General features: G+C 33.1%; 1 protein-coding gene across 1 annotated transcript; it reads right to left on the reverse strand.

Moving 5' to 3' along the window:
- Positions 1 to 412: 412 nt before the first annotated feature.
- cdc25b (cell division cycle 25B) lies at positions 413 to 14,247 on the reverse strand. Its single transcript, NM_001115095.2, is given in 15 exon segments — positions 413 to 1,595; positions 4,026 to 4,271; positions 4,358 to 4,456; positions 4,633 to 4,695; positions 6,228 to 6,314; positions 6,410 to 6,595; positions 6,720 to 6,800; positions 7,691 to 7,825; positions 7,918 to 8,031; positions 10,217 to 10,327; positions 10,988 to 11,021; positions 11,126 to 11,167; positions 12,247 to 12,298; positions 13,412 to 13,494; positions 13,721 to 14,247. Coding segments are annotated over 15 exon segments (1,692 nt in total). The 5' UTR covers positions 13,939 to 14,247; the 3' UTR covers positions 413 to 1,454.
- Positions 14,248 to 26,061: the final 11,814 nt, after the last annotated feature.

Raw genomic sequence — 26,061 nt, forward strand, 5'->3', positions numbered from 1 at the left:
GCTCCACATTTGGTTCAGTCTTGAAGAATACAAACCAGACACACAATACTGCTGGCAGAGAAGAAACCGTTTTAAACCTTGTCTTAGTCTCCTGTAACCACATGACAATGCTGTGGGAAACACATTTGCTCTGCTTTGGACTTTCAGTTATTCTTTGCCCATACTGACAGACTCTAAGACACACTCTTACACATTAACCAAACATAAACACAGCTCTGGGACGTTAGGGAAGAGCTGGGAAACTGCAGGCTCCTCCTCCTTGGAACAGCTCTGGAATGTGCACGTGTGTAGTGACACGTGCTGGCACTCTGCTAACCCCAGTCAAAGTCCCTGTTAGAGCGGCAAATTTGAAAAACAAGAGACTTAGCCTCACCATAACACCAGTGGAAAAAAAACACAAATAAAGAGATGATTCAGCAGAGAGTTATTACCCCAAACTCCACGTTTATTCATGAATACATAAACCAGTCTCATAAGACCAATAAAACACACTCAGAAAGGTAGAATTTACAAAACACATACACCCTTGCAAGGCAAATGAGAATTTTGTAACGCTCAACAGTCACTGGTTTATAGAACAAGCAGAACTGGATCTGGTTTGGTGAACTATGATGTGGTCAACACTTGCCAACCTGCAGCAAAAGTCAGGATCCAGTCCCTGAGTTAAAGCTGTCAGTCAAGTGAGGGGGGGAAAAAAAAATATATATATAAAATAAAAAATATATTGCTGGCTCCCTCAAAACAACATTGAACAATATGGGCAGAGTTTACATATTATAGAGGTAAAGAAAAAAAATTTAATCATTATTGCAATAATAGCAGGTACATAATGTGGTTTTAGAATATGAAAATCAATTTAAATAATTGTATTATAGTATTATCCTTCTCAGATTAGTTACATTCAGCAACCGATCGGATGTGGGGAAAAGGAGCTATTTATATAAAAAAAAAAAAAAAAAAAAAAAACTAGATTTAACATTTATATAGCACTTATTCACCACATCCATTTATTTAAAAAAGTGCTCAAGGTGAGAAGGGGGGGAAATAGTGAATATTCTGACAAGTTAACACAGGCAAGTGGATAAAAAAATAATAATAATAAAAAATAAAAAAAAATAAAAAAATAAAAAAACCTGAGAATACAAATTCTAGTTCGTTTAAAACAGTTCATGACAGTGTCTTTGCCGCAGTGTACTTGTAAAGGGAGATCAATAGTTATTATTATTTAAAAAAAATATATATAAAAGAAAGTGGCAGTTTAAAAGTGATGACATCAAAACAAACAGCCAGAGACTCAAAATAACCTCTCGTCCTCTTTTAATGTCAAACCCTGAAACGCAGAAAGGTTCCCGCACTGAACACACACATGTATGTCTTCAGGTCTCTGCCATGGCTCATGTTATGAAGGCAGCATGAGCAAAAAGACCGTAAAATCATGAGCACTTTGGCGAGCCTCAGAGTTTTTTGAGACGGCTGTACATGTCTCTCTTGCTGCGTTCTCCGGCCCAGGTGCGGCTCTTCAGACGAAACTTTCTCAGGTCTTCTTTAAACTCTTCATGAAGCATCGGTCTATACATCTGGGGCTCACATATTGCCTACAGAGGTGAAAGAAAACATGCATAGATCATAAGCTTTAATGAGAAAATTCAATAAAAATACAACTTTGGAAATAGGACGGTGAGGTGTAACTGCACATATTAGTACAAAAAAAAAAATAAAAAATCATCAGTAAGGGTCTATATTGCTTTACTTTATTACACTATGCAACCTATGTATTTTTTTTGTCAGATGCATGAGGAGAATCTTTAGGACTGGTTTAACAGAGAGGACTTGCTATAAGATTATGTTCAATAAGGACATGAATCATTTTTATACACATGCCAGCATTTATTACTACCACCACCATCACTACTACAAATGCACTAGCATTCAAAATACTTAGTAAAAGTTTCTTTCAGTTGGAGCAGCTCAGACTTTAGTGAACAAATCCAAAACCCGTATTGATTCCTTAGATTTAAGTTTGCAACAAGGGCTGCACAATATATCCTTACAGCATCGATATCACAATATGTTAACTCGCAATATTCACATCATAGAATATGTCATTTGTATTATAATTTACAATATGCATGCATCTGTGATTTATTTTTTTATTTAGTGATTTTTTATTTTTATATATTTTTTTCAAAGCGTTTAACATTTAAAACTTAAAAGTTAATGTTTATTTTTAGTCTTAATGTACCTGAATACCATTTGATTCTGAAAATAATTAAACACTTTATTTCTATAGTATCTTTTATCGTTATTGTATTCAACCGTTTATAGATTAGATTTATTACATTTTATGCAGGATTGGTGCACATACACGATCATCCAAATCAATTTAACATGATAAATTCTTTCCAAACAGAAATAAAAGTATTTCGGTGAAATTTTACTTCCAATCAATATCATACAGCCCTATTTGTTATTGTTTGTTATAAATGCTGTTTATATTTCTAATTGTTGGCAGGCAGATTGTGTCATGTTTGCTTGGACGTATAACCAATATGTAATTTTCAACATCAACAGCAGTATGTGTGTACGATTTAGATTTTAGGTTGTAGTTTGAGTTCGTTTCGGTTGTAGTTTAACTGAGAAATCTTTTTATTATTATTTAAGAGATAATTCTGCTTTTTTGAAAATTTTGAAAATATAAAACTAAAGTTATCTTTTATCAAGGTAAATATCAATAGGTAAATAATTTTTTTTTTTAAATCAGTTTAAAATAAAGATTCACTAATTCACTTCAAAAAATTTGTATAATTTTCATTACTAGACGAATTAGTATTAAAAACAATCTTCTGAACATTAATATGACAAATTTTAGCTGCAATTATCAACATTATTAGTGCAAATACATTCTTTAAGCATCAAGTTACTTTCAAAACAAGCATTTTGTTTAATTCTATAGACAACCGTCTTTGTAACTTAACAATAAACTAGATTTATAAAAAAAAAACAAACAACAACTTTAAAAAATACATGTTGAAAAACTAAAGCCATTTTATAAAAAAAATAAATAAATAAAAAAAATCACATGCGACAACTATTTCCTGTGGGTCAATGCAGGATTTGATTGTACTATGAAATGTATGAATCAAAGTGAAGCATAAAAAACAAAAAATAAAAACTGCAAATCAGAGCGATGTTCAATTAAAATTGTGTGGGTTTCAAAATGGAGATCAGCACATTATGAAGGATTAATAGCTCTTATCTAATTCATAATATGTACCAAAATGAGTAACACTGAATTTGACACACGAATGAAACGGATCTGACGCGTGGATGAAGTAGTGTTTAACGCACGAATGAAGCGAGTTAACTCAAATGTTCACGCAGCTATTTGCGCACGAATATCGCAATTTATCCCTGCGTTCCGCGTCTGGTGTGAACAGCATAAACTTAGCAAATACATGTCAACTTACACTAACTACTTACAATAGAATGTGAATTAGTTACCATGTAGACGCCTTATCCAGAACCCTATCCAGTGTTCAGAGCACACGCACACGCACGCAAAGCCCCCCAAATTGTGCATATACAACAGATTTGGCTTTAGTACTGACTAAACTAAAGCTTATCTAAATAAAAAAAAAAAAACTTGCAATAATTGTTAAAATTAGTATTCCAAATTTATATGTCAGAGAAAAATATTAAATGGCATTTTCAAAACTAGCAAAAGTCAAGACAAACAAAAAATGAATAAAAACAATTTACAATTTTTTTTAAATTGTAGTTTGTAGTTTTTGCTTTGCAATAATTTGCGTAAATTGAATTGTATTACCTTTCCATTTCTAATGTTTTGTGATGTCTTGTGACTAAAATATAATTTTAATAGATGTATGTGTTTTAATAAATCTGTTTTGTTTATAATATAAAATATGTTTTTGTTTAAAATTAATTTTGAAAAGGCTGTACTCATTTATGCTGAGCACTGTAGTTACACCTATAATATTAGAAAGCAACTGAGGAATTGCACATACTTTGTGAATCTGGAAAAATTCTTTGTAGCCTCCTTTCAGGATATAGAGTTCGGGGTAATGGAGGTTGGGGTATTCATTCACAAATCGATCTCTTTCTCTAACGTAGCGACACATCCGTGGACCACGCTCTGAAGAAAATTCACAGTGAAAAATCAGCAGGACGCGCTTCTTGGGGCAGTCAGGGAGAATAGGACTGCGTAAAAAGTAGTCTTCGATTTGATCCTCTTGGTGGAGATTAAGAGCACCCTGAAAGACGACAAAGAGGAGTTAAAAATTTGCTCAATACTACAAACCACTGTAGCCAATTTAATAAAGCTGCAAGTGACTCTTACTTTAATATGGCCGCCTTCATACTCATACGGATAACGGCAGTCGATAACAAACAGCCTCTCCACTAGATCTTGAAACTGTCCACTCATTGCTTTAACCATCTGTAAAAAGCAGAAACAGATGTCAGTGGAAAATTGGATTATGGGAAAGATGCCAGTGCATTATACTTTATATAGATGACAAGGCCTGCTGCTCCACTCTTAATCATGCAACTGGTTGCTTTGCACGCACTTGAACGTGAAATACACATGCCGTGTATCTTTGCGTAGCAACTTACAATCTCTGGAGTGATGTACTTCAACTCTTGGTGTTTTCCTTGTACTGTGGGCAGTGCAGGAGCCTTTAAAAAGACAAAATGCATGTATATTATACACATTTTATTAAACAATGTCACCTGTGCATAAAATAATAATAATAATAATAATAATAATAATAATTTAAACGGCTATACTGTAACACCCATTTTAAATTGATTGCTATTACTATTATCATTATTATTATTATTATTATTAAGTATTTTCTAAAGTGGCAATATTTTTACTTTATATTTAAAATAGGTTATTATTACTAATAATATTATTATAAAATTACTATCCTTATCTAAATGGCTATATTTTAACCCATTTTAAATGTAAAATAGGTATCAATAATAATAATAATAATAATAATAAATAAATAAAATAATGTTAATTATTATTATCACTATTATTATAATTATTATTATCTAAATGGCTATATTTTAATAACCATTTTAGATTGAAAATGAGTTACTATTAATACATTTAATAAATCAATTTATACAATTAATCAATTTATCTAAATGGCCATTTTTTTAATAACCTTTTTACATTTAAAAATGGGTTCATTATTATTATCATCATCAAAATCCAAATGGCTATATTTTAATGACACATTTATTTAAAATGGGTTGTTATCATTATTATTATTATTATATAATTTATATCATTATCTAAATGGCTATATTTTAACCCAATTTAAATGTAAAATGGGTATCAATAATAACAATAATAATAAAAAAAAAAATAATCATTATTATTATTATTTTATTATTATTATTATTATTATTATTATTATTATCATCATCTAAATGGTTATATTTTAATATTATTATTTCACAATTCAATTTATCTAAATTGCAATTTTTTAATACCCATTTTACATTTAAAATGGGTTAATAATAATAATAACAACAACAACAACAACAACAACAACAACAACAACAACCATCATCATCACCACCACCACCACCACCATCATCTAAATGGCTACATTTTAATAACCATTTTATATTTAAAATTGGTTAACATCTAAATGGCTACATTTTAATACGCATTTTACATTAGTTTTACTATCATCATCATCATCCAAATGGATATTTTAACTAATTGATTTAAAATAGGTTGTTATTATTATTATTAATAATAAATATTATGTAAATGGCTATATTAAAATGACAGCTTCATATTTAAAATAGGTTATTATTATTATTATTATTAAAAGAAACCATCTAAATTTAAACCATCAAACTACGCATTTCATTTTGTTTAAATAAAATAACAATGAAATAGCACATTTTAATTTGAAGGAAATTAAGATATAATTTCACTTTCAAAGTGTATTAAGAAATTAATATTTTAAATATTTTTAACTCGCTTTAAAATACCTGACAACAAGAGGGAAATTAAAATAGACATGCAAATTTAACTACATTAGTGATTTATTAAATGTATAAATATTATTTTAAAAAGTTGCAACTATTTTATTTTACCATATAATTTAATAAAATATACAAAGAATAACACACTTAAGAATGATACACATTAGCTGTTCAAAAACCAGGCTTACACTCACCTTGGTAAAATCTCCAATCACATTACTAGGATCGGTGTCCAACATTCTTTCAATCTGTGAGTGATTAAAGGACTTGGACCTCTGAACCTACAAGGAGATAAAAAAAACAAAATCAGGACTCAAACCAAACACACTCATCAGCACCATAATAAAGACATTCATTTATTTTCTCTTTTTCTGACCTGATGTACAACATCCTCCTGCTCTGTGGTTGACACTTGTGTCCCTGCCAGACTCCGTCTCCTCTTCACTCGGACAGGCGTGTTCTCATCTTGTGGTCTTTCAGGTCTTTTGAGCGGGATGCGCCCGACTGCACAGGGCATAGATGGAGATCTGAACAACCCACGTGGACGACAGCGAATGACAGGCTACAGGTAATCAAAATGGATTTGGTCATTACAATCATGTCATAACCATAAAAAAATATAATGTTTGTTTAAAAAAAATAGGGTTGAAAAAAAAAATTAGAAATAAATCAATTTAACAACATACCGAATCAGTTTCAGGAATTTGCTTGGCCACCAGAGGAGCAGTTAGAAGACTGTCCATTCCCAGAGGAACCTCAGAGTCATTCTGAGAAAAAAAAAAAAAAAAGACCATAGTACTGTGAAGATACTAAAAATTTCTACCTTAAATACAGCATCTCTAAAAAAGTTAAATACTTGATGACAAAAAAATGCTTTCAATAAAATTGTCATTTAACTATTTTTTATTTTTTTTTAAACTTCAAGCTCAGTGTTAAGAATTGTTAATACTGGTCCATGGTGGTCAATTCTTTCAACTTTCGTTGTTCCTTCATTTCTCACAGGCTATGCTAAAAACACCACCACAACGTAAAATTAATATTTCTTTAAAAAACTACTAGGCAAACTAACTAGCCTTATGAAGTCAAATTACTGAAAACATTGACTACAACCAATAAATAAACTAAACGCTATTCTTCAGGCAGGTTTAATTGTGATCGTCTTTTCTGTTATTGATTTATGTTAATGAAGGCTATTACTTTGAGAAATTTCTCTCACTAGTTTGCTTTAGACTGCCTTTTAGGAGCAATTTTGGCATTAGCTGGCAAATTAATACACATTGAAGTCCAAGATCATGGGGACAACTTGGCATATGTGCACTCAGAGAGATGCACAAACAAACCAAAACAGATTTCTGTACTGCATTTGTGCTTAATGTTTAAACTAATAAAACCAGAAATGCGCATGGTCTTTGAAGCATTAACTGTGGAATGAGCCACTAAAACCTCTTTTGGGCTGTGATACCAAAATAATGTTAAGCATCCTGAAATGCAAATGTGTGGGAAAAGTGGGGAACTGTGGGTGCTTATGTTTCTCTTACAGTGAGTTTTAAAAAGCTGTAGATACGATTTCACTTTTCAAATTATTTCAGAATCAGCGTTTAATCAAAATATCAATACTTTTGACAACACAACAAGCACAGGCTAATGGAAAAGTCACCTCCACATCATCAAGCCCCTCCAGAAAGCCATCATCGTCATCATCATCTTGAAGGCAGGAGAGCGACGGACGGCGCAGAATGAAGGGACTGATTTCATTTGGAGAGTCTGGCTGATTGGTGGGTGGTGGGGAGAGCTGGGGGAAAAGCAGGAAACCATGCTGTTATTTTAGCAACTGTTAAAAAAAATTTAACTTGTGTTTTTTTTTTCCAGGAATTAATGTTTTACCATTAAAGCAGGAGCAGAGTTCGGTCGGCAGGCAAAAGCATCCTTGGAGCCTCCGGTGGAGCGAGTGCGACAGCGCAGTGCAGGCATGGAGGGCTTTTTGAACTCAAAGTTCTCCTGTAAAACAGCAGATTGGAGTCAAACACCCATCATGGTAATTATCAGAAGCTGATAGCTATTTGTAAAATTAGTAATGCAAATATACTTTTAAAAAAAAGATATTTGCTTCTGCTATAGGGTAACATTCATTAAGTGTATTGTACGGTGGCCAGGAAGTGCAAAACAACATTACAACACTTGAAACACTTTTACAAAGCTCGAGACAAATTTACATTTTGAAAAACATTTTTACCTATGATCAGACATAATTAAATAGGAAAAACAATTTTACCAAGGACGAAACAAATTTACATTTTAGAAAAAAAACAACAAGATGCAAAACATTTTTACAAATCCCGAAACAAATGTACAATCACAGATTCATTACGGAAAGGGAATGTACCACACACCGGAAACGACGTGGAATGTACCACACATTCGGGGTCACTCCCGGTGCGGTGTACCACACATACCGGAAAATATCATCTCGTGTGTGACTTTGTAGACACAGGTTTCCACGAGTCTACAAACTATAAAAATCATGGTTTGACCAACTGCGATTAAAACATATTAGAGCTATTCTGAGAAAATATTAGCATGAGAGTATATAGAAACATGTAAACGCAAGTACATAGAAACAATCAAAGCATGACACATGTTGACTGATAAAGATATCAAAACCGACACCAACCTGTAGACCCGGGTAGCTCAGTTAGATAGGTCGGTAGATACTTGTGCAGAACTTTTTGACTTTGGTTCGAATCCCGTTGATGACATGTCAATTAAAATTATTTCTTTAAATTAATTTTGGTTTATACTTTTTTGCTACACAGATAATAAAATCAATAATGTGTACACTGACACCAAGAAATAAAAATCTTTATTCGGTATGGGCATGTTTTGTTGCTGTGAAGAAGTGACGAATCTGCCATGCTGCAAAACGTTAGTTTACATCTAAAAAGGGCCTCAGTTAACACGGACACCAGTTAAACCGTAACACCGGCTACATTCAGTTTACTGTTAAGAGTCCTCAAGCAGATGTTTACACCGCATAGACTTAACATAATGTCCACGATTACAGAGTACAATTGGCCCTCGTTAAAATATTGAAAAAATTGATGCAGTATGTCTGCTGTTTCCGTCTGCATAAAATCCTTTATAAACTCCAAACACAGACCACACGTAAAGCAAAACTGCATTAAGCTGCTAATGTGTTTGCCACAAAACGGGCAAAACAACCCTCGACCGCGGTCCATGTTCGGTCATCATAAACTCTGTTTACTCCATGTACTCTACAGCACAAATTTACTGTGCTCACCAATAACAACCACTTTCCCCCGTGTCACTTCCGGTGTGTGGTACATTCCCTTTCCGTAAGCAATCTGTAATTGTAAATTTGTTTCGGGATTTGTAAAAGTGTTTTGCGTCTAGTTAATTTGTTTTCTAAAATGTAAATTTGTTTCGCCTTTGGTAAATTTGTTTTTCCTATGTAATTGTGTCTGATGATAGGTAAAAATGTTTTCCAAAATGTAAATTTGTCTCGAGCTTTGTAAAAGCGTTTCATACTTTGTAATATTGTTTTGCACTTCCCGGCCACCGTAGTATTAAGAACACTTCAACACATTATTTCCACTTTCTGTGGAATTATTATTAGGTATTGGTTTATTTAAATTGAGAATACTGTTTTTATTTTTTAGAAAGGAAACATGACATGCATGCTTTAGCTCCTCCTCTTCAGGCTGACTATTCAATTTACATCTACAGAAAACGGTAACTAAATAAAAGGTCAAACTTGTATTTAAAGCATTGAATCCATGGAATTTGAATCCACCACCTGGTTGAGAATGTGTATGTATATGGGCTAATTTGAGTACATTTGAATTGTTGAGGAATGTTGATTAAATGTACACAGTGCCTTGTAAGATAAGATTTCTACCAAATAATAATAATAATAATAATAATAAATAAAAATAATATTATCCGTTTAATTTTGTTCATGCTATGGATCATCCCCCCCCCAACACAGTTCTATTAATAACCGCTTTATTACTATTATTATAAATAATAATAAAATAAATAATATTAACATTAAAATTTTTGGCCATGCTATGGATCATTCCCCTCCACACAGTTCTATTAATAGCCACACACACACACACACACACACACACACACACACAAACACACACGATGACAACCTCACCTCAGCCATGTTTTCTTTATTGGCACTGTCATGTGAATGAGTCCACACTCCATAACGGGAGGGATCCAATTCTTTACTCCTCAGATTTGGACTGTGACCCAAAAATTGGAGCTACAAAATAAGCATTACAAACAGCTTTAAAAATAAACACCAAAAATTTGAGGTGAGAAAAGTCATTCTGAAAAGTCTGGGCTCAATGCAGTACTTTTTCTATAACTACTTTCAAAAAAGCCTGGATGCGTCAAAAAAAAAAATAATAATAAAAATCATCATCATGATGTTTGAAATCTTGCAAAGACTAAAGTAGAAACAGGTTTCCACAAATTCAATTTAAGTTTATTTGCATTGTGCTTTACAATAATGGTTTTTAAAGCAGCTTCACAAAAGGTGCACTTTATCGCATTACAATCAAATGCAAGTTATTATACAGACATAGTTAACCAGCAATTTTATTGCTTATAGGTGATGTCTACATATACGTTTAATTAAGTTTAGTGATGTATTTACTGTATGTGTTGTCCTCGAAGTCCTCAACAAATACATTAAGTAGTATAAACATTTACAATACTACAGCAAATCAGCAGTGTAGAATGATTTGTGAAGTAAAGATCATGTGTCACTACAGACTGTAGTAATGGCTCTAAAAATATTGCCATCAATTTTCTTCCATTTTAAATTTTAAAATTTTGCTTATTTTTAATAGATTTCATTATTAATTTCAATCAAACAGGTATAGTAAGCAAATGAAACAAACTAAAATTCAACACTTACTGGCAAAGAGTGTATCCTGCGGATGGGCATTTTTCTGTACAAACACAAAGCATATTTGGATTAAACGCAAGTCAACACAAAGAAATCTTTCAGTGATGGACAAGTTCATTTTCAGCATTGTAAGACATCAGCACTTACTCATTAACGGCTCGTGTGGCGTCCTGCATGGCCTTCTCAAACCTGTGTAGATAAAGAAAAACTATTCAACAGTTCCCAGTGTATTCAAAGTCCCCTCCTACGTCAACTAAACACAAGTCCAGACGACAATCCAGCTCATTTATCTTTCAGTCCAGGCCACTCTTCATTTAACAAATACACCGCAATGCCCACCTGTATGTAAAACAGCCCCGGGGAAGGAAAAAGGGGGGCATTTTCTAATTTACCATATGCCCACACAACGCAAACCCCCTCTCAAGCCTCTTTTGTTTGACGTGGGGAACAGCTATGGTGGTTAGGAGGGGGAGGAGGTAAGGAGCGTGTCTCTTTAATAGCATAGGAAAAGTAGGGAATTATGTTCGGGGGGTTGGTCCCCGAGTAACCCTGACTACCTCACACACAAGTACTACAGATCTATTCGGACGTTTGCGCTCACAGGGCATGAAAAGCGTGCCACTAGTCACCCAGCCCCCCTTTAGCAATGCGCAACACACACACACACAGAAAGACAGACACAAACACGAGAGGAACCCAAACAGCTGTAGGTCTGGCTTTAGATAAATGGATTCCCACTGACACCAAATAGCTTGGAAAGGAGAACCATCCCACTAAGTGTTGATTATTGGAGAGCTGGGATGAGTTTAGCAAATATTGTGTGCATGAAGCATATCGGAGCTTAAAAAAAAATGTTTGGAAACAGGCTTGGAATAAATGTAATGTGAGTAAATAAGATGCTTTTAAGTTCTGAATGAACTATCCCTTTAAGGCATGCTGGACTGTTAATACGGTTACATACCAGAGATTAAACAAATCAAAATATTTTTGGGGCTCAAAACATTTAAACTACTTCAGTCGGAACAACATATGGCTGACTAAATGATCACAAGTTTAAATTGCGCTTTAATAATCCCTGTAATAACAGGATATGGTTAAGATATCTAGTGATCTGTGATTTATGCTAGCATATGTTCGGTTAATCTGTAAAAACAGACACGCTAAACACGTCTATAGGTCACCTAACGGCAGGGACTAGATTAGACATATAATCCTCAAACCAAGCTTTACGTCACATGTCAGAAATGAGGCAGAAAAGTCATACTCACTTCTGCTCAGCATCCAGAGAATCTAAAGGACTGGGACACTCTAGTCCAAGACCTGTGGATAAACATAGAGGTAGACGCATGAGTAAACCAGCACAAGCTCTAAATACAGCAGAATTTCACTGTATAAAATTATAACTGGCATTCCAAGGAGGATGAGCTGTCATACACCTACACAGCATGGCAAACCGCTTTAACATTCCTTTTAACAAACTCATACAGTTTCACTAGCAGCACTTGTATTTGCATGCAACTGCAGCCAACTAGTCTGCTTTAGGTTGCCCGTTTTGGCTTTTTGATGTATTAAGTGGCACTTGTACAATACCACTTTCCATCTAAAATGATGCTTTTAACTGTGACACTGTGGAAAATGTTACATGTTCAGCTTACAGGAACGCAACCATACTTGACAAACAAAACAACAGGGTAGGACAACAGAAGCATACGAGAGTAGCATTGCTTTATGTAGTGACATCTTTTAATAATGGCCTGTGTGAATAGGAATAAATACAACAATGGTGTAGTCTCTAAACAATCGTTTTTAACATGAAAAGAAAAAACTAAGTACACTGTGGTAACTAGCATAGTTTAACTTACTAGTGCATGAATGCAATATGTAATGACTTAAGTTTTACACATTTCAAATATAAGAATTGCTTTAAGATTCAAAAACTGCCATTTCAACATACCATATCTGTAGTTGGTTACATTAATAGTGGTTATTTAGCAAAGTTGTTTACATGACCGTGAATGCTACTACTGTCTAAATATGCATTATTAGACTATGCTATTCAGTAGCTAAAAAATTAAATATTTGTTCTCTCTTCGCCAAAACCTCTTTTGCATTAAACAAAATAAAGCAACTCAAAATGATTGGAACCATTTGATGAGGAGTACATTTTAATGTTTGGGTAAACTATGCGTTTAAGGGCTGAGCGCTAACATAACATTTATCCTCCTAACGTTTAGCATCAACTATTTTTTTTTTTTGCCATTCCATCATACTCGCAGGCAATGCAAGTTATGTTTTTTTATTTATATAGATATTTTGGTGGACTACTTGCTAATTGATAAATACCAGATAATGGAATACGAGTTTAAAGCAGCCTGCCATATACATACAATATGTAGTTTCACAGAAAAATACACTCATGTACACCAAGCTAACCTGCATCAGAAGAGGCATCAGAGGCGAAGGAAGGAATCTTCAGGAGGGGCAAATTTTTCTTCCGCTTTGGAGTTTCACATTGACTGCATCAAAACGAGAAAACAAACTTTTTAGCGAAACGAAAATGAATTGCATCATGTTTGTTTTCGCCTCATATAACGTTAAAGCACCAAGTTACACAAATAGATAAGGTACGTTAGCGTCATTAATGTAAACAGCCTGCAAACTGTTCCAGGAAGTATTTCTGCAGCGATGCAGTTGTTTTATTTATTTTTCCAATCTTGAAAAAAACAGCCCAGCTCCACTCACCCTCCAAGAACAGCGAGATTATTCATGTTGAGGGCCAGGTTGGTGACAGGAGACAGCACCGCCATGGGCCCGGGAGAGGCCAGGCTCTTCATGCAGGGGGAGCCCCGAGCACCGAGCTCCGGCAGAGTGAAGCGGGGAGCTCCGAGGGCTGATTCGGGCCCAGTGCTGAATGGATCATAAACAGGGCTAACGTCGCCTGGAACCATATCAATATCCATTTTTGAAGAAGATCGTGGATCGTCAGATGGTTGTTAAAATAATAATCAGCCAGGCGCGATTAAGAACACAAGGGGTTAAACCGAGCTAGTAATCGCACAGCGACCCGATCGGGGCTAAAGCTTTTTAGGGTTTAGTTTAGCTACAACTTGGAGAATCTGCATAATAACGACGGCCGATTACACAAATCTAAACAAAAATAAAGAGTCAGGGGGTTAAAAATCCATCTTCTTTGTTGTCAGAGAGCTGCCGATTCAATCGCACTCTCTCTGACCTTATCCAAACTCTGCTGAGGAAGTGCTGAATGTAGCTCTTATTTATGTTCAAAACATGCAGTCCGCAAGCGGCAATGTAAGTAGCCAATGAGCAGCGTCGTTACATCTGATTCCTCCAATGAGAAACGCTTCCTCTTTTTTCAACATTGTTCTCAGTGAGAACGTAGGCGGTGCAAAGAATGACAGACAAATCTGACGTCCAATGACATCGAAGAAAACAACACCACCACTGTAGACTCGTCCAATGACGATTCTGTTTACTTGAATCGGGTGGGACAAAAATGAAAAGTTGTTCAGAAAGAAATCATTTTCCCGCGGAACATTTCAAGCTGCAGCTTGGTAACGCCTTCATTTGCCGGACAGCCAATCACATGCTAACGTCCTCGCGCGGAATGTACCATTCAAACAGACAGGACAAAGAAGAAAATATATAATTGTTTAATACAAAAGAAATCTTTAAAGAGTCTTTATTTTTATAAAATTATTTTAACAGTTATACTTACAGATATTTTCAGCAGCATTTTCAGCAATAGTGGAATGTGCTGCCACCCACAGAGCTGTATATATTAATAGAGTCAAAAGGGTACTGAAAAAAAAATAAAATGTGAAAATAAAAGGACATTCTTTCACTTACAAATGTACATTCTAAGAAAAAATACATCCACAATTTGCTGTTAATCTACTAACTCTTATGCCATGCAAGTTGAGGATTTCGGTGACTTATTTTTATTGTTGTAGTAAAGAAGTTGTTGTAGTGTTGTTGTTGTTGTTGTTTACGAGCATGACATTAAAAGATGTCATACTTGATTTTTGTTTATAAAATGTAGACCAACAGCTACACACAGTTTGAGATTTAAAAATATAAATATAAAATTCATGTGTGACTGATGATAGACTGAGACCTTGTGATCAGTAAGTGCACAAATCAATTTAAATTTACAACATTTCTGCCTTTAATCCTTAGTCTCAGCACATAGTCCTGAGCTCAAATGTGAGGAAAACTGTAAACTTCCTGTTGTATGATAGTGCTTGCATCATCTAAAATAAGCAAAAGTAAGTATTTTGATGACCAATACAACACTAAAGGATGTTTGATTGCAAAAATAATTTTCAGTTCCTAGTTCTGCGATCTCTAATTGGTTCCTTGCTGTTATGGTGTTTTGTTCTCACTTCTTACTTCTCACACCATATCAGTAGTTAATACACTTAGCCTACAAATAATGTATTGTATGGATGGCACAACAACATATCATGTAAAATGATGTTATAATTTTAAAATAAGGGTGTGTAATTTATCTGTCAGTCAATATGTCCATTGTTAACAAACAGCACCATGTCATTTTTGGGTGAAGAAGTATTGATAGGAAAAACAATAGTGTCAGTAAAGATTAACCCATATATAGGCTATTCCACAGAGAGGCTGTGAGTGTTGAAATGGTCCTAGAAATACGGCATGCAACAAATATTAATCACATTAGCCCATTCACTTAATGACAAATCGGACTGTTAAACAGCGACACAGATTTGGCTAAACCAAAATGTCTGTGAACACTAAAATCTATTATTAACCCTTTAACTAAGGTTTATTTGATCAATTTATTTGGTTTAATATTGTTCCTGACAACACTCAATATTGAGAGTTTTATTTCTTTTAATAATAACCTATGGACAAAAGTTTAACGAATTTACAATGGCAGTTACAGAGTTTTGCCTTTTATTTACTGAAAAACAATGACACTTTCTTCAAATTAACAAGTTGATAAAGGAATGCTGTTGAAAGTGAAGATAAGTTTAAAGTAATTGCATTAACTAAAAGCAAAACATGTTTCTGTCTGTAGTTTGTGTACATGATGGGGAAATATTTGCGCATTAGCTTTACGCTGCACTGTAAAAAGCAATTACTGTTACTTTTAAAAAAAGGGAGAAAAAACATTGCCTTAAAACAGACTAGTTAACTACCTTTTAAAAAGTGAGTAAAGACATTTTAATTTGGAATTGTTAAGTTGACTATCTTTTTATAATTATGCACATTCATTTACTTAATAATTTAATAGCAACATGTTTTCTTACTTTTTAACTGAGTAAACACTGTTTATAAAGGTTTAATTAGGTTTAATCTCTTTTCTTAAGTCAACCAATCACATTAAAGTCAACTTATCACTTTAAATGGAAAGGGTTTACAAACTTTTTTTAAAGTAAAGTCAACTAATCACTATATATTGTGTACAAGTGGTCTTAATCCATTTTTATTTCAGCTTGAAGTAAGGCTGTGAGTAATATCTAATCCATCTCTGGCCTAAAAATCTACACAGTAAGAAAATATATATGATGAATACAGTTGGCCAATGCAAGCTATAAGAGATAAAACATGCAGTCCCTTAGCATTCAGCGCACGCCCAACAAAAATGCAATATCTCACCTCACACATGCATCTCAAACTAAGCCGTGGTTCTTCAGACAGCAGATAGAGCCCTTATGATTGCTTGAAAAGATTGCTGGAATGTACAGACACTTTCCAAGACAACCCATATACTCTTTAAACAAAGGCTTTTCACTTCACACTGCATTGGAAATATTCTCATATGACTTTAATGCAAACTTGTATTCTCCAATGCCATATATTTTTTGTTTTGCCAATGAGCATTCATGGCAACAATGAACCGTGACTTGTTAGAAAGACAAAACAGGCCGTTTCTGTTGGTCCTGATAACCTCCAGTCACCCTCCTCTGTCCTGCAGAATCCCTCCAATTCCTGCACAATGGGAATGGGATGGGAAGCTCATTGATTCACATGCATGTCATTTAGCCATTTCGTCTGCGTCTTTTACAATCTTTTGTTTAATATACTCAGTGAAGGTAGGCAGAATCATTGTCATACTATGAGATGTAATAAAATAGGATTTTAATCAAAAATAAAAAAGAGCTTATAATGTCTTATTTGCAGTGGTGTAAAGTAACAAAATACCCAAATGACTGTAAATCAAGTAGTTTTTATCAGGAATTGTAATTTACAGCGTAATTTTAATAATGTGTACTTTTACTTTCCCTCAAGTACATTTTTAGTGCTGTATACTTGTACTCCACTACTTTCCTTCAACCTGCAGTCACTACATTTTCTTGTCTCTGGGGATTGGCTAAAATGTATTAATCAGTATGATTCTTGTTCAATTAAATCGAACAAAGAAAGTAAATTTTATCATACTAAACAACCGCAAGACATTGGTGCTTCACAAATGCAACAAACTGTATGGAAGCATTAAAAGTGTGCAAGAATATTTCTAAAATCTTTACACGCAATGATCGAGAGACTTTATAAACTGCATGTCACTGATGGGAAGATGGATGTTTACTGTATATGAGGACATAATCACCAAAAGCCATTAAATAATTACTAATGCACTACAGAATTTTGCGTTTTCACACACATGCACAAATTGCATGTAAACGCATGAGCGGTTCACATCGTAATACTCACTACTTACTACTCTTGAGTACTTTAAAAAAGAACTACTTTTTGCTCCAACTTTAAGTAATATTTACAACAGATACTTTTAGTCTACTTGTTCCACATTTTTGGGTAGGTAATGGTACTTTTAACTGAGTATGAGTACTCTTTCCTCCACTGCTTATTTGCCCAAAGAGACATTTCTAAACAGACTAAATTACTAAATGTAATCTTCTTGTGTTTTTTTTATTTTTAACATTTCATCGCTTACGATACTATTTAAAAGGCTGGGGTCAGTTAGATAAAAAAAAAAATAGGTCAATGTTTTATTCAGGAAACATTCAGTTGATCAAAAAAGACAATTAAGTTACTTATAATATAACAAAAGATATCTAATTTTACATAAATGCTCTTCCTTTTAGCTTTTTGAAGTTTATCAGTAAGTGTTTGTAACTTGTTGATTTTATTGATTTTTTTTTCTGCTTAGAATCAATCTAAATCTGTTAACAACTGAACACTATTATATTTAATCAGTTAAAAATATGAATATAGAATGAATATATGTAGCTGTAAAGAAAAGACAGATCTAATTAGTTAAATTCTATGAGATTAAGATGAGGTTTACTTAATATTTAGGGGCAAAAAAATATGCAGCTCATTCTCCACAATAGATTAAACCCAGTTTGGTATAAATTAATAAAAATAATTTAAAGCACATTGGATTTATTAATGTTATTACATAAATCTTGTTCTTATTAGTTTTTATTTATGTTTCAGTAACAAATATCAATCACAAAGTTTATTAGTTTAATTATGTTAAAATAATCCAAATTGATGGAAATTGTATATGCAATCAAAATGCATAAATCTTATTTGTTAGGCCTAAACTGTTTTTTTTTTATTTATTTATTTATTTTATTTTATTTTTTGGTGTGTATATTGTTTTTAATTACATATTTTTGTTTATTAATGACTGAATGATTTTGAATGATTCCTGTAGGATCACATGACTCTATCACATGTGTAATGATATTGATTCATCTTTGAATCAAAGAAATAATACAATTATACATTGAAATAATATTTCACAATGATTAAGTTTTAAAGTATTTTTAATTAAACAAATGCAGCCTTAATAAGCATAAAAGATTGCATAAGACATTGAGGAATAATTTATAGGATAAAAAAACACTACTCTTTATAAAATTCATATTATCACGTTAAAAACTCAACGCTTAAAAAACACAGTTGATAATCTGAAAATAATCAGATAATATTTATTTATATGACTAAATGTGCATTTTTACCTACACCAAGCTAGTCTGAAAATTCCTTTATGTGACAGCGATATCATATAATGGTTTGTCTGAGCGGATGCATTATTTCGACCTTGAAACGTACAAGTCTCACATCGAACCGGACAAACAGGCTTGTAAAAGATAACTCAGAGAACTTGCCCAGACAGTTTTACGAACTGAAGTGATGTTTGCTAACAGGTAAACACCTGCTGTGAGGATTCACAAAAGGACATGAGGGGTTCCTCAGGGCGGAGCACAGTGCAGCTCTCATCTGTATTTGGATTCTTCAAATCGTTTTAGTGTCTGAGAAATGATACACTACTACACACTAGAAAATTTTGTGTCGTTCCAACTCAAATTTGGGCCCAGTATAGATAAAACCCTAATCACTGTGTTAATAATGCTAAAATAACTGAAAAAAATTTACCTGAAAGTTGCGTTACAGTATATTTATATGTATATACATATATATATATATATATGTGTGTGTGTGTGTGTGTGTGTGTGTGTGTGTGTGTGTGTGTGTGTGTGTGTGTGTGTGTGTGTGTGTGTGTGTGTGTGTGTGTGTGTGCCATGATGTTGTAAGTAAAGTGAGAAATATGATCATGAATGAAAAAGTAAATTTCTAAGTATATAAGTAATTCAAATGTGGTAAATATATATAAACTAATAATTGATTGAATTTACAGAAATGCTACTATGTTAAGATAGTAATCGGGATATGAGATTACTTATATCGTGATATAGGTTTTCTTCATATCACTTAGTGGTAAATACAATGTCAACAATTTTCCAAATTAACTTTAACTCAGATTTTTGTTTAAAGAGATAGTTTACCAAAAAATGAATATTAACCCACTATTAACTCACCGTCAAGTAGTTTAAAACCTTTATAAGTTTCTTTCCGCTGTTTTACACATATAACAGATATTTTGAAGAAAGCTGGAAACCTACAGTATAACCACTGACTTTTATAGTAGGAAAAACAAATACAATGGACATCGGTTACAGGTTTCCAATATATTTAAAAATATCTGTTATTTGTAAAATAAGAAAGAAACTTATAAAGGATTAAAACAAGTATAAAAGGTGAGTAAATGATGATATAAATCTTATTGTTGAGTGAACTATCTATAATAGTTTAAAAGAAAGAACTTTAAAGATGTTCTTGCTTGGATTTGTTTTTTGGAGTTGTTCAATAAGCAGTATTTACAACTAAAAGCAATGTTGCTGAAATATTTCTCATTATACAAGAAGAACCTGGACACTGACCTAACTCTAACGTCTGAATGAAGTGCTAAACTGGTGGTCCCAACACAATAGCTTATGATTGCATTGTGTGTGTGCATTGACCCATTAAAAATGTCTGTTTGCTTTAATGAACTTCCTGGATAAAAAGTAAAATGGGGGGAATCTACATGGTAAAGGTATAAGCCTCAAGAAACTGTGGTTTACAGTGAATTCAGACGAGCTATGGGGTGTTGTAAGGCATATCACTTATCTGATGCAGCTCAAATGAAAGCAGAGATAAAGCTATTCCATGTTTAAACAGTGTAACTCAATCAATATGCAGCTTATTAACACAATCTTGCAGTTCTTTGTCCTGCACATAGTCAAAAAAGCTTGCACTTGCAATTTAAAAAGACAAAGCCAAAAAAATCAAAGGGGTCTATGATTTCCGCGATGCAGAAAAGAGAATTGCATAAAAAAAGAATAAAATTTTTAACAAGGATTGTCACAGCATTGTGGTAAATTTTGGATTCAATATTTTTTTTAAATGGTTTTGAAAATCAATCCAAAACTTGCCAAATTCTTTGACAATCAGTGTTATAAATTAAATTAACTTTTGTTAATGCATGTTCTTTGCTATGGTTTTATTAACTGTAAAATGAGAAAAATGCCTTTTCCCTGTCTGCATTGAAGCCAAATATTTATATTGTTTAAAGTAAAACTCACTTTATTTCTTAAATATATGCATTAATCCTAACAATGCACTAGATTATAGTAGCAACAAAAAAAAAAAAACATAGTTCTGGTTTTGATAAAATTCTGTATTGTAGATTAAAATGATACAAATATTTTTTTTTTACTTTTAAACTTTTAATAATTTATTGTTAAATTGTAAACCTTTTATTATTTAAATTGATTTTGCTAAAGAACACAATACATGGAATCACATCAGCACAGACTGAGATTTAAAAAGCTCACAGAAGTAAAAAAAAAAAATATATATATATATATATATATATATATATATATATATATATATATATATATATATATATATATATATATATATATATATATATATATATATGTTTGCTGTTTGTTCAAACTACTTAAAATGACAAATGAAACAAAAGTTTTTTGGGACAACTTAATTGCGTAATGTTCAGTCTACTTAAATTTATAAAAACTAATAATTTAACTCAATTCCTTCATGTTGTTTCTACACAAATCAATTGTGTTTAACCCAACATTTTATCTAGTGCATTTACTAATCTATGAATGTTTTTTTTTTTAACCAGCCCAAATCAAGAACTTTCATGATTATAATCTAAATAATATCTAAATACAAAACAATGCACAAAGTCCCTTTGAAACTCCTAAAATGTCAGCTTTTGTCTGCATGAGGGTGAATGGTAATGTTCACATGCATGCGATGTGACAGGTGGTCTGGTCACAACCCTTGGCATTAGAGACTCCTGAATGAGTGTGAATGTAAGAATTTGCATAGCTCTAGTGTGGGGAGTGTATTGCTCTGTCATTAATGTCCTCTGCAGTTAAACCTGCCTCATTACCACCCTGAGCCATCAGGAAAAGCCCCCAGAGCCCCAAATGGTGCAATAGGTTCTGCATTAACACTTGGATGGGGCGAAAAGGGAATGGCCTAAATCCCTCACCTGCCTCACCCGCTACTCATGATGACTTCAACAGTATTTAGTAAATATCTCAAAGGAAAAGACTTTTTGAAAACATTATTGTTTAATGAGATGCAATTACTGAATTTTATTTAAATAAGGCATATTTTGGTCTATCATTTCATTGCATTTTAATATATTGAGCATATACAATTTAGTATGTAAATGCCTTGATCCCACAAGTCATTTACTTCACCCTCTCTTTTCTCTGCATCTCCTTTTCTCTGAATTGTAAAAATTACTCTTTATCATAAGTGTTTAATTTCATCAATAAAAGATAATGATTTACATTTAATTTACAATACATTAATTTATAAAATACATTTAAAAATCTTGAGTTTGCGAAAGTGCTTTACATAATGGAATAATAAAAAACTAAATAGAGAGGAATTTAAGAGGCAAAAAGAGTGAATGTCAAAGTTAGACACAATAGTTTCACAATTAAATTAACAGTTTTCATAATGTTTGACTTCACAAGTGTTTTCCATTTATTTAAGGTTGCGAATTGCATTTTCAAACCTTGATCTCTGCTCTGTCAACTTTTGATGTTGAAAATTCAAATCTAGAGTTTAACAAAGTGACTTTTATTGACATTTTAGTAGTTTGAAATAATATAATGTATAAGAAATACTATAGAGAATAATAAGTCTGTAAAATAACAAATCATGTACTGCAGTTTAATACAAGGTTTTTGTACCATAATATACAACACCAACCCAGGGACTATATCACTTTAAACTATTAAAATGTTTATAAAAGTCACTTTAAAAGTAGTAGAAAGAAATATCAAGGTCCCTAATACAATTCAAAAGCTTACATAAACTAAGAAAAATAAAAACATGATGAATCACAAAATTCAGAAAAATTAATTTACGGATATTTGTAATGTTAACCTTTTGCTTTGGCCCGCCATCCCATCTGAAATGAGAGGGAGAATCATGGGTAGTTGGTTGGGGGGAATGCCTTCGACAGAAATCGTCATTTCGAATTTAATGTACCCTTTGTTTCTTTGTACAATTGAAGAGCTACAAAAAGCCAACTACGGTTAAATGTTTCATTTAAATGTTGTAAATAAAGGAGACTTTTAAACTGTAAATACTGTCACTTGACAGGTAGAGGACAATACACAAAACATAAACGAGCAAATCAAGGCAAAGGCAGGAGTTAGTGAAGGACTTTAATAAGCATTGAACACCATTGTGTTATAAAGATGTTTATGTTTTAACTACATTAACTTCATTATAATTCAAAATGGGCTATGTAGTGGTGCGGTAATGCTATCGCCTCACAGCAAGAAGGTCGCTGGGTCGCGATTCGCCTCAGTTGGCGTTTCTCAGTTTGCATGTTCTCCCTGCGTTCGCGTGGGTTTCTTCAGTACAGGTGAATTGAGTAGGCAAAATTGTCCATAGTGTATAAGTGTGTGTGTGAATGAGTGTGTGTGGATGTTTCCCAGAGGTGGGTTGCGGCTGGAAGGGCATCGCTGCGTAAAAACGTGCTGGATAAGTTGGCAGTTCATTCCGCTGTGGGGACCCCAGATTAATAAAGGGACTAAGACGACAAGAAAATGAATGAATGAATGAATGAATGAGTTAATGCCGGTTCATTTCGCTGTGGTGACCCCTGATTAATAAAGGGACTAAGCTGAAAAAAACGAATGAATGAATGAATATTAATTTAATATAAAATGTAAAAAATATATATACTTTATCATTATTTAATATGTTTTAAAGCAATGTTTTCTGGTTATTTTTAAATAAAACACAAACAAATGAGCAAATTTAATGTAATACAGCTTGATATATTTAACTTTGTCCTGCAGCCCTTAATCAAATTTGGTTTTTGGCCTTTTATGAGAAAAAGTTTGGGCGACCATGGTATAAAGGTATTATCTAAAAGTCAGATCTCTTTCCTCAGCCTTGTCCATCCATATGAACATCCTAAGACACATTATTATCCATACACAATGAAGTGCTCACTGCTCTTAGGGCAGCCTGAAAGAGATTTAGAGAGAAGCAGGAGAAAGAACATCTGTCCTGTTGAGTCTCCAGAGAGCAGATGGGCCTGCGGGGAGAAAATAACTCAGCCTAGGGCTGCCGTTCTGGAGGGAACATGAAAAAAAAAGCAGGGACAAAAGACAGAAGGGGGAGGAGAGCGTTGAAAAAGTAGAGTAGGGGGTTTGTTTGGAGGAGGCGCAGAGGTCTGAGACAGAGGAGACGGAGAGGCTAGAAAGAGGAAGAGAAAGGTGAAATAGGCTTTTACAGCTGATCAAAGACACTGACAGCTGGAGATTCACACACTGCACTGAGCAAAGAATGTGACCAGGGTTCAAAGGTGAAGACCATCATCAGCGTTTAATGTGAAATGTTTGTGCGTCTGATATTGATCTCATAACAGTTTCCACAGAATTCACCGTTATCAACACTATTTTCTTTGTCATTATCCTCATTAACAACTAAATGTTTAATTAAAGGCCTGCATTTAATTGAAAACCCATACTTTCATATTTGAATATGGAGAAGGTTTCTAATTTATGAGCATGATCAAAACTTTGCTGAAAATCCTGCTGTACAAAATCTGTATTAAAACCGAAGAGTTTAACCAAAATTGTAATCTTTTAATTATTCACCATTGTTTTTTTTCCCCCTATTTATTAACAACAATTGAATTTTATTAACAACTTTTGGTACTGAAAGTTTAAGTGACAGGTAACTTCTACTTACCCTTTTATTAGTTTGAGACAAAATATTGTCTGTTTTTCAAGTGGTACAAAACCCAGGAAATGAGGCAGGATACTTTTTACACATTTATACAATATATTGCTTTAAACTATTTCTACAGAATCCATTTAACATCACATTCAGAATTATATTTTAAACATCAAAAGTCAAAGCACAGATCAAGGTCCCATGATGTAATGTGAAAGTGTAAATAAACCAAATTCTTAAATAATAAAATAGAGGAAATTTAGATTTTTTATAATGTATAATATAAAATAACTACTTTGTTGAATGAATCTGATTTTACTTGATTCATGCACAGTTTTCAGACAAATCATGTAATAATATGAGTATCATATACAGATTAACTGAGTACACCACATTTTGAAAATGAATATTTGTATCCATTTCTCAGTGAATATGGGTAATATATAGGGGCATTTGAACAAAATAGATTTATTAAACAGATATATTTACCTTGAGAAGGCGATTCATGCTTTTGCTTTTGGGAGACTTGACTAATGCAACTCTTTGTATGTGGGTTTCAGTCAAAATGCTCTGAATAGATTGCAATTAGTCCAAAATGCGGCTATCGGCTTCTGACAAGTTGCAAGCATGAACACATATCCCCAGTACTTTCCTCTCTGGGCTGGCTGCCTGTCACATCACGGATTAAGTTTAAATGATTAATTTTTGTCTATAAATCCTTAAATGCACAATTTTTTTTGTTAACAACTGTTATTGAGTTTTACAGGGAACAATTTAAAACGAAAAGAAAAAAAAACAAGTGCAAATTTAAAACCCACTAAAAAAAAAAAAAAAATCAATAAAATAAGTTTTACAAAGAAAATTTACAAAGATTTTAAAAAGCTGAATCCCACTGACAGTTTTTGCATTAGCTCCATGTACACGAGAAGTTGAGAGTTCCATCGAGAAAATGTCCAACAAATGCATAGTACAGGTTCATCTGTCGATTGTAGAAGGAGGATTCCAGCGGTTGACCAGCAGTTTTTTTTTTTTTTTGCTGCTGTAAGAGCAGTCAACAGAACACATTTTTCTTGAACCCAAAAGTCATTCATGAAAAAATGGCGTGGAGTCAGACAAATGTCAATTCCCAACAAGTATGGTAGATCCTAATAGAGTCCAGAAAGGTGAGAGAGAGGGACACCCCCCTCCCCCACCCAAAAAAATAAATACATTTTTAAGTACCTAAAGATCCTTGTAAACAGAGATTACAGCTAAAAGAAGATGAGAGATTAATAAATGCTTAATAAATAAACAAAAAAATATTAAAATAATATTTTATTCACAGAACATCTTCAGAAATGGAAAAATACTACATTAAAATTTATGCAAAAAATTGCAAAAAATTTTTTTAACAAAATTGTGCATATTTTTTGTTTCTCTTGATTTTTGCTATTTTTGGAAATATTATTTACTATTTTTCCCCAACATATATGTTTGGCCTT

Source organism: Danio rerio, chromosome 13, assembly GCF_049306965.1.
Source record: "Danio rerio strain Tuebingen ecotype United States chromosome 13, GRCz12tu, whole genome shotgun sequence".
NCBI lineage: Eukaryota > Metazoa > Chordata > Actinopteri > Cypriniformes > Danionidae > Danio > Danio rerio.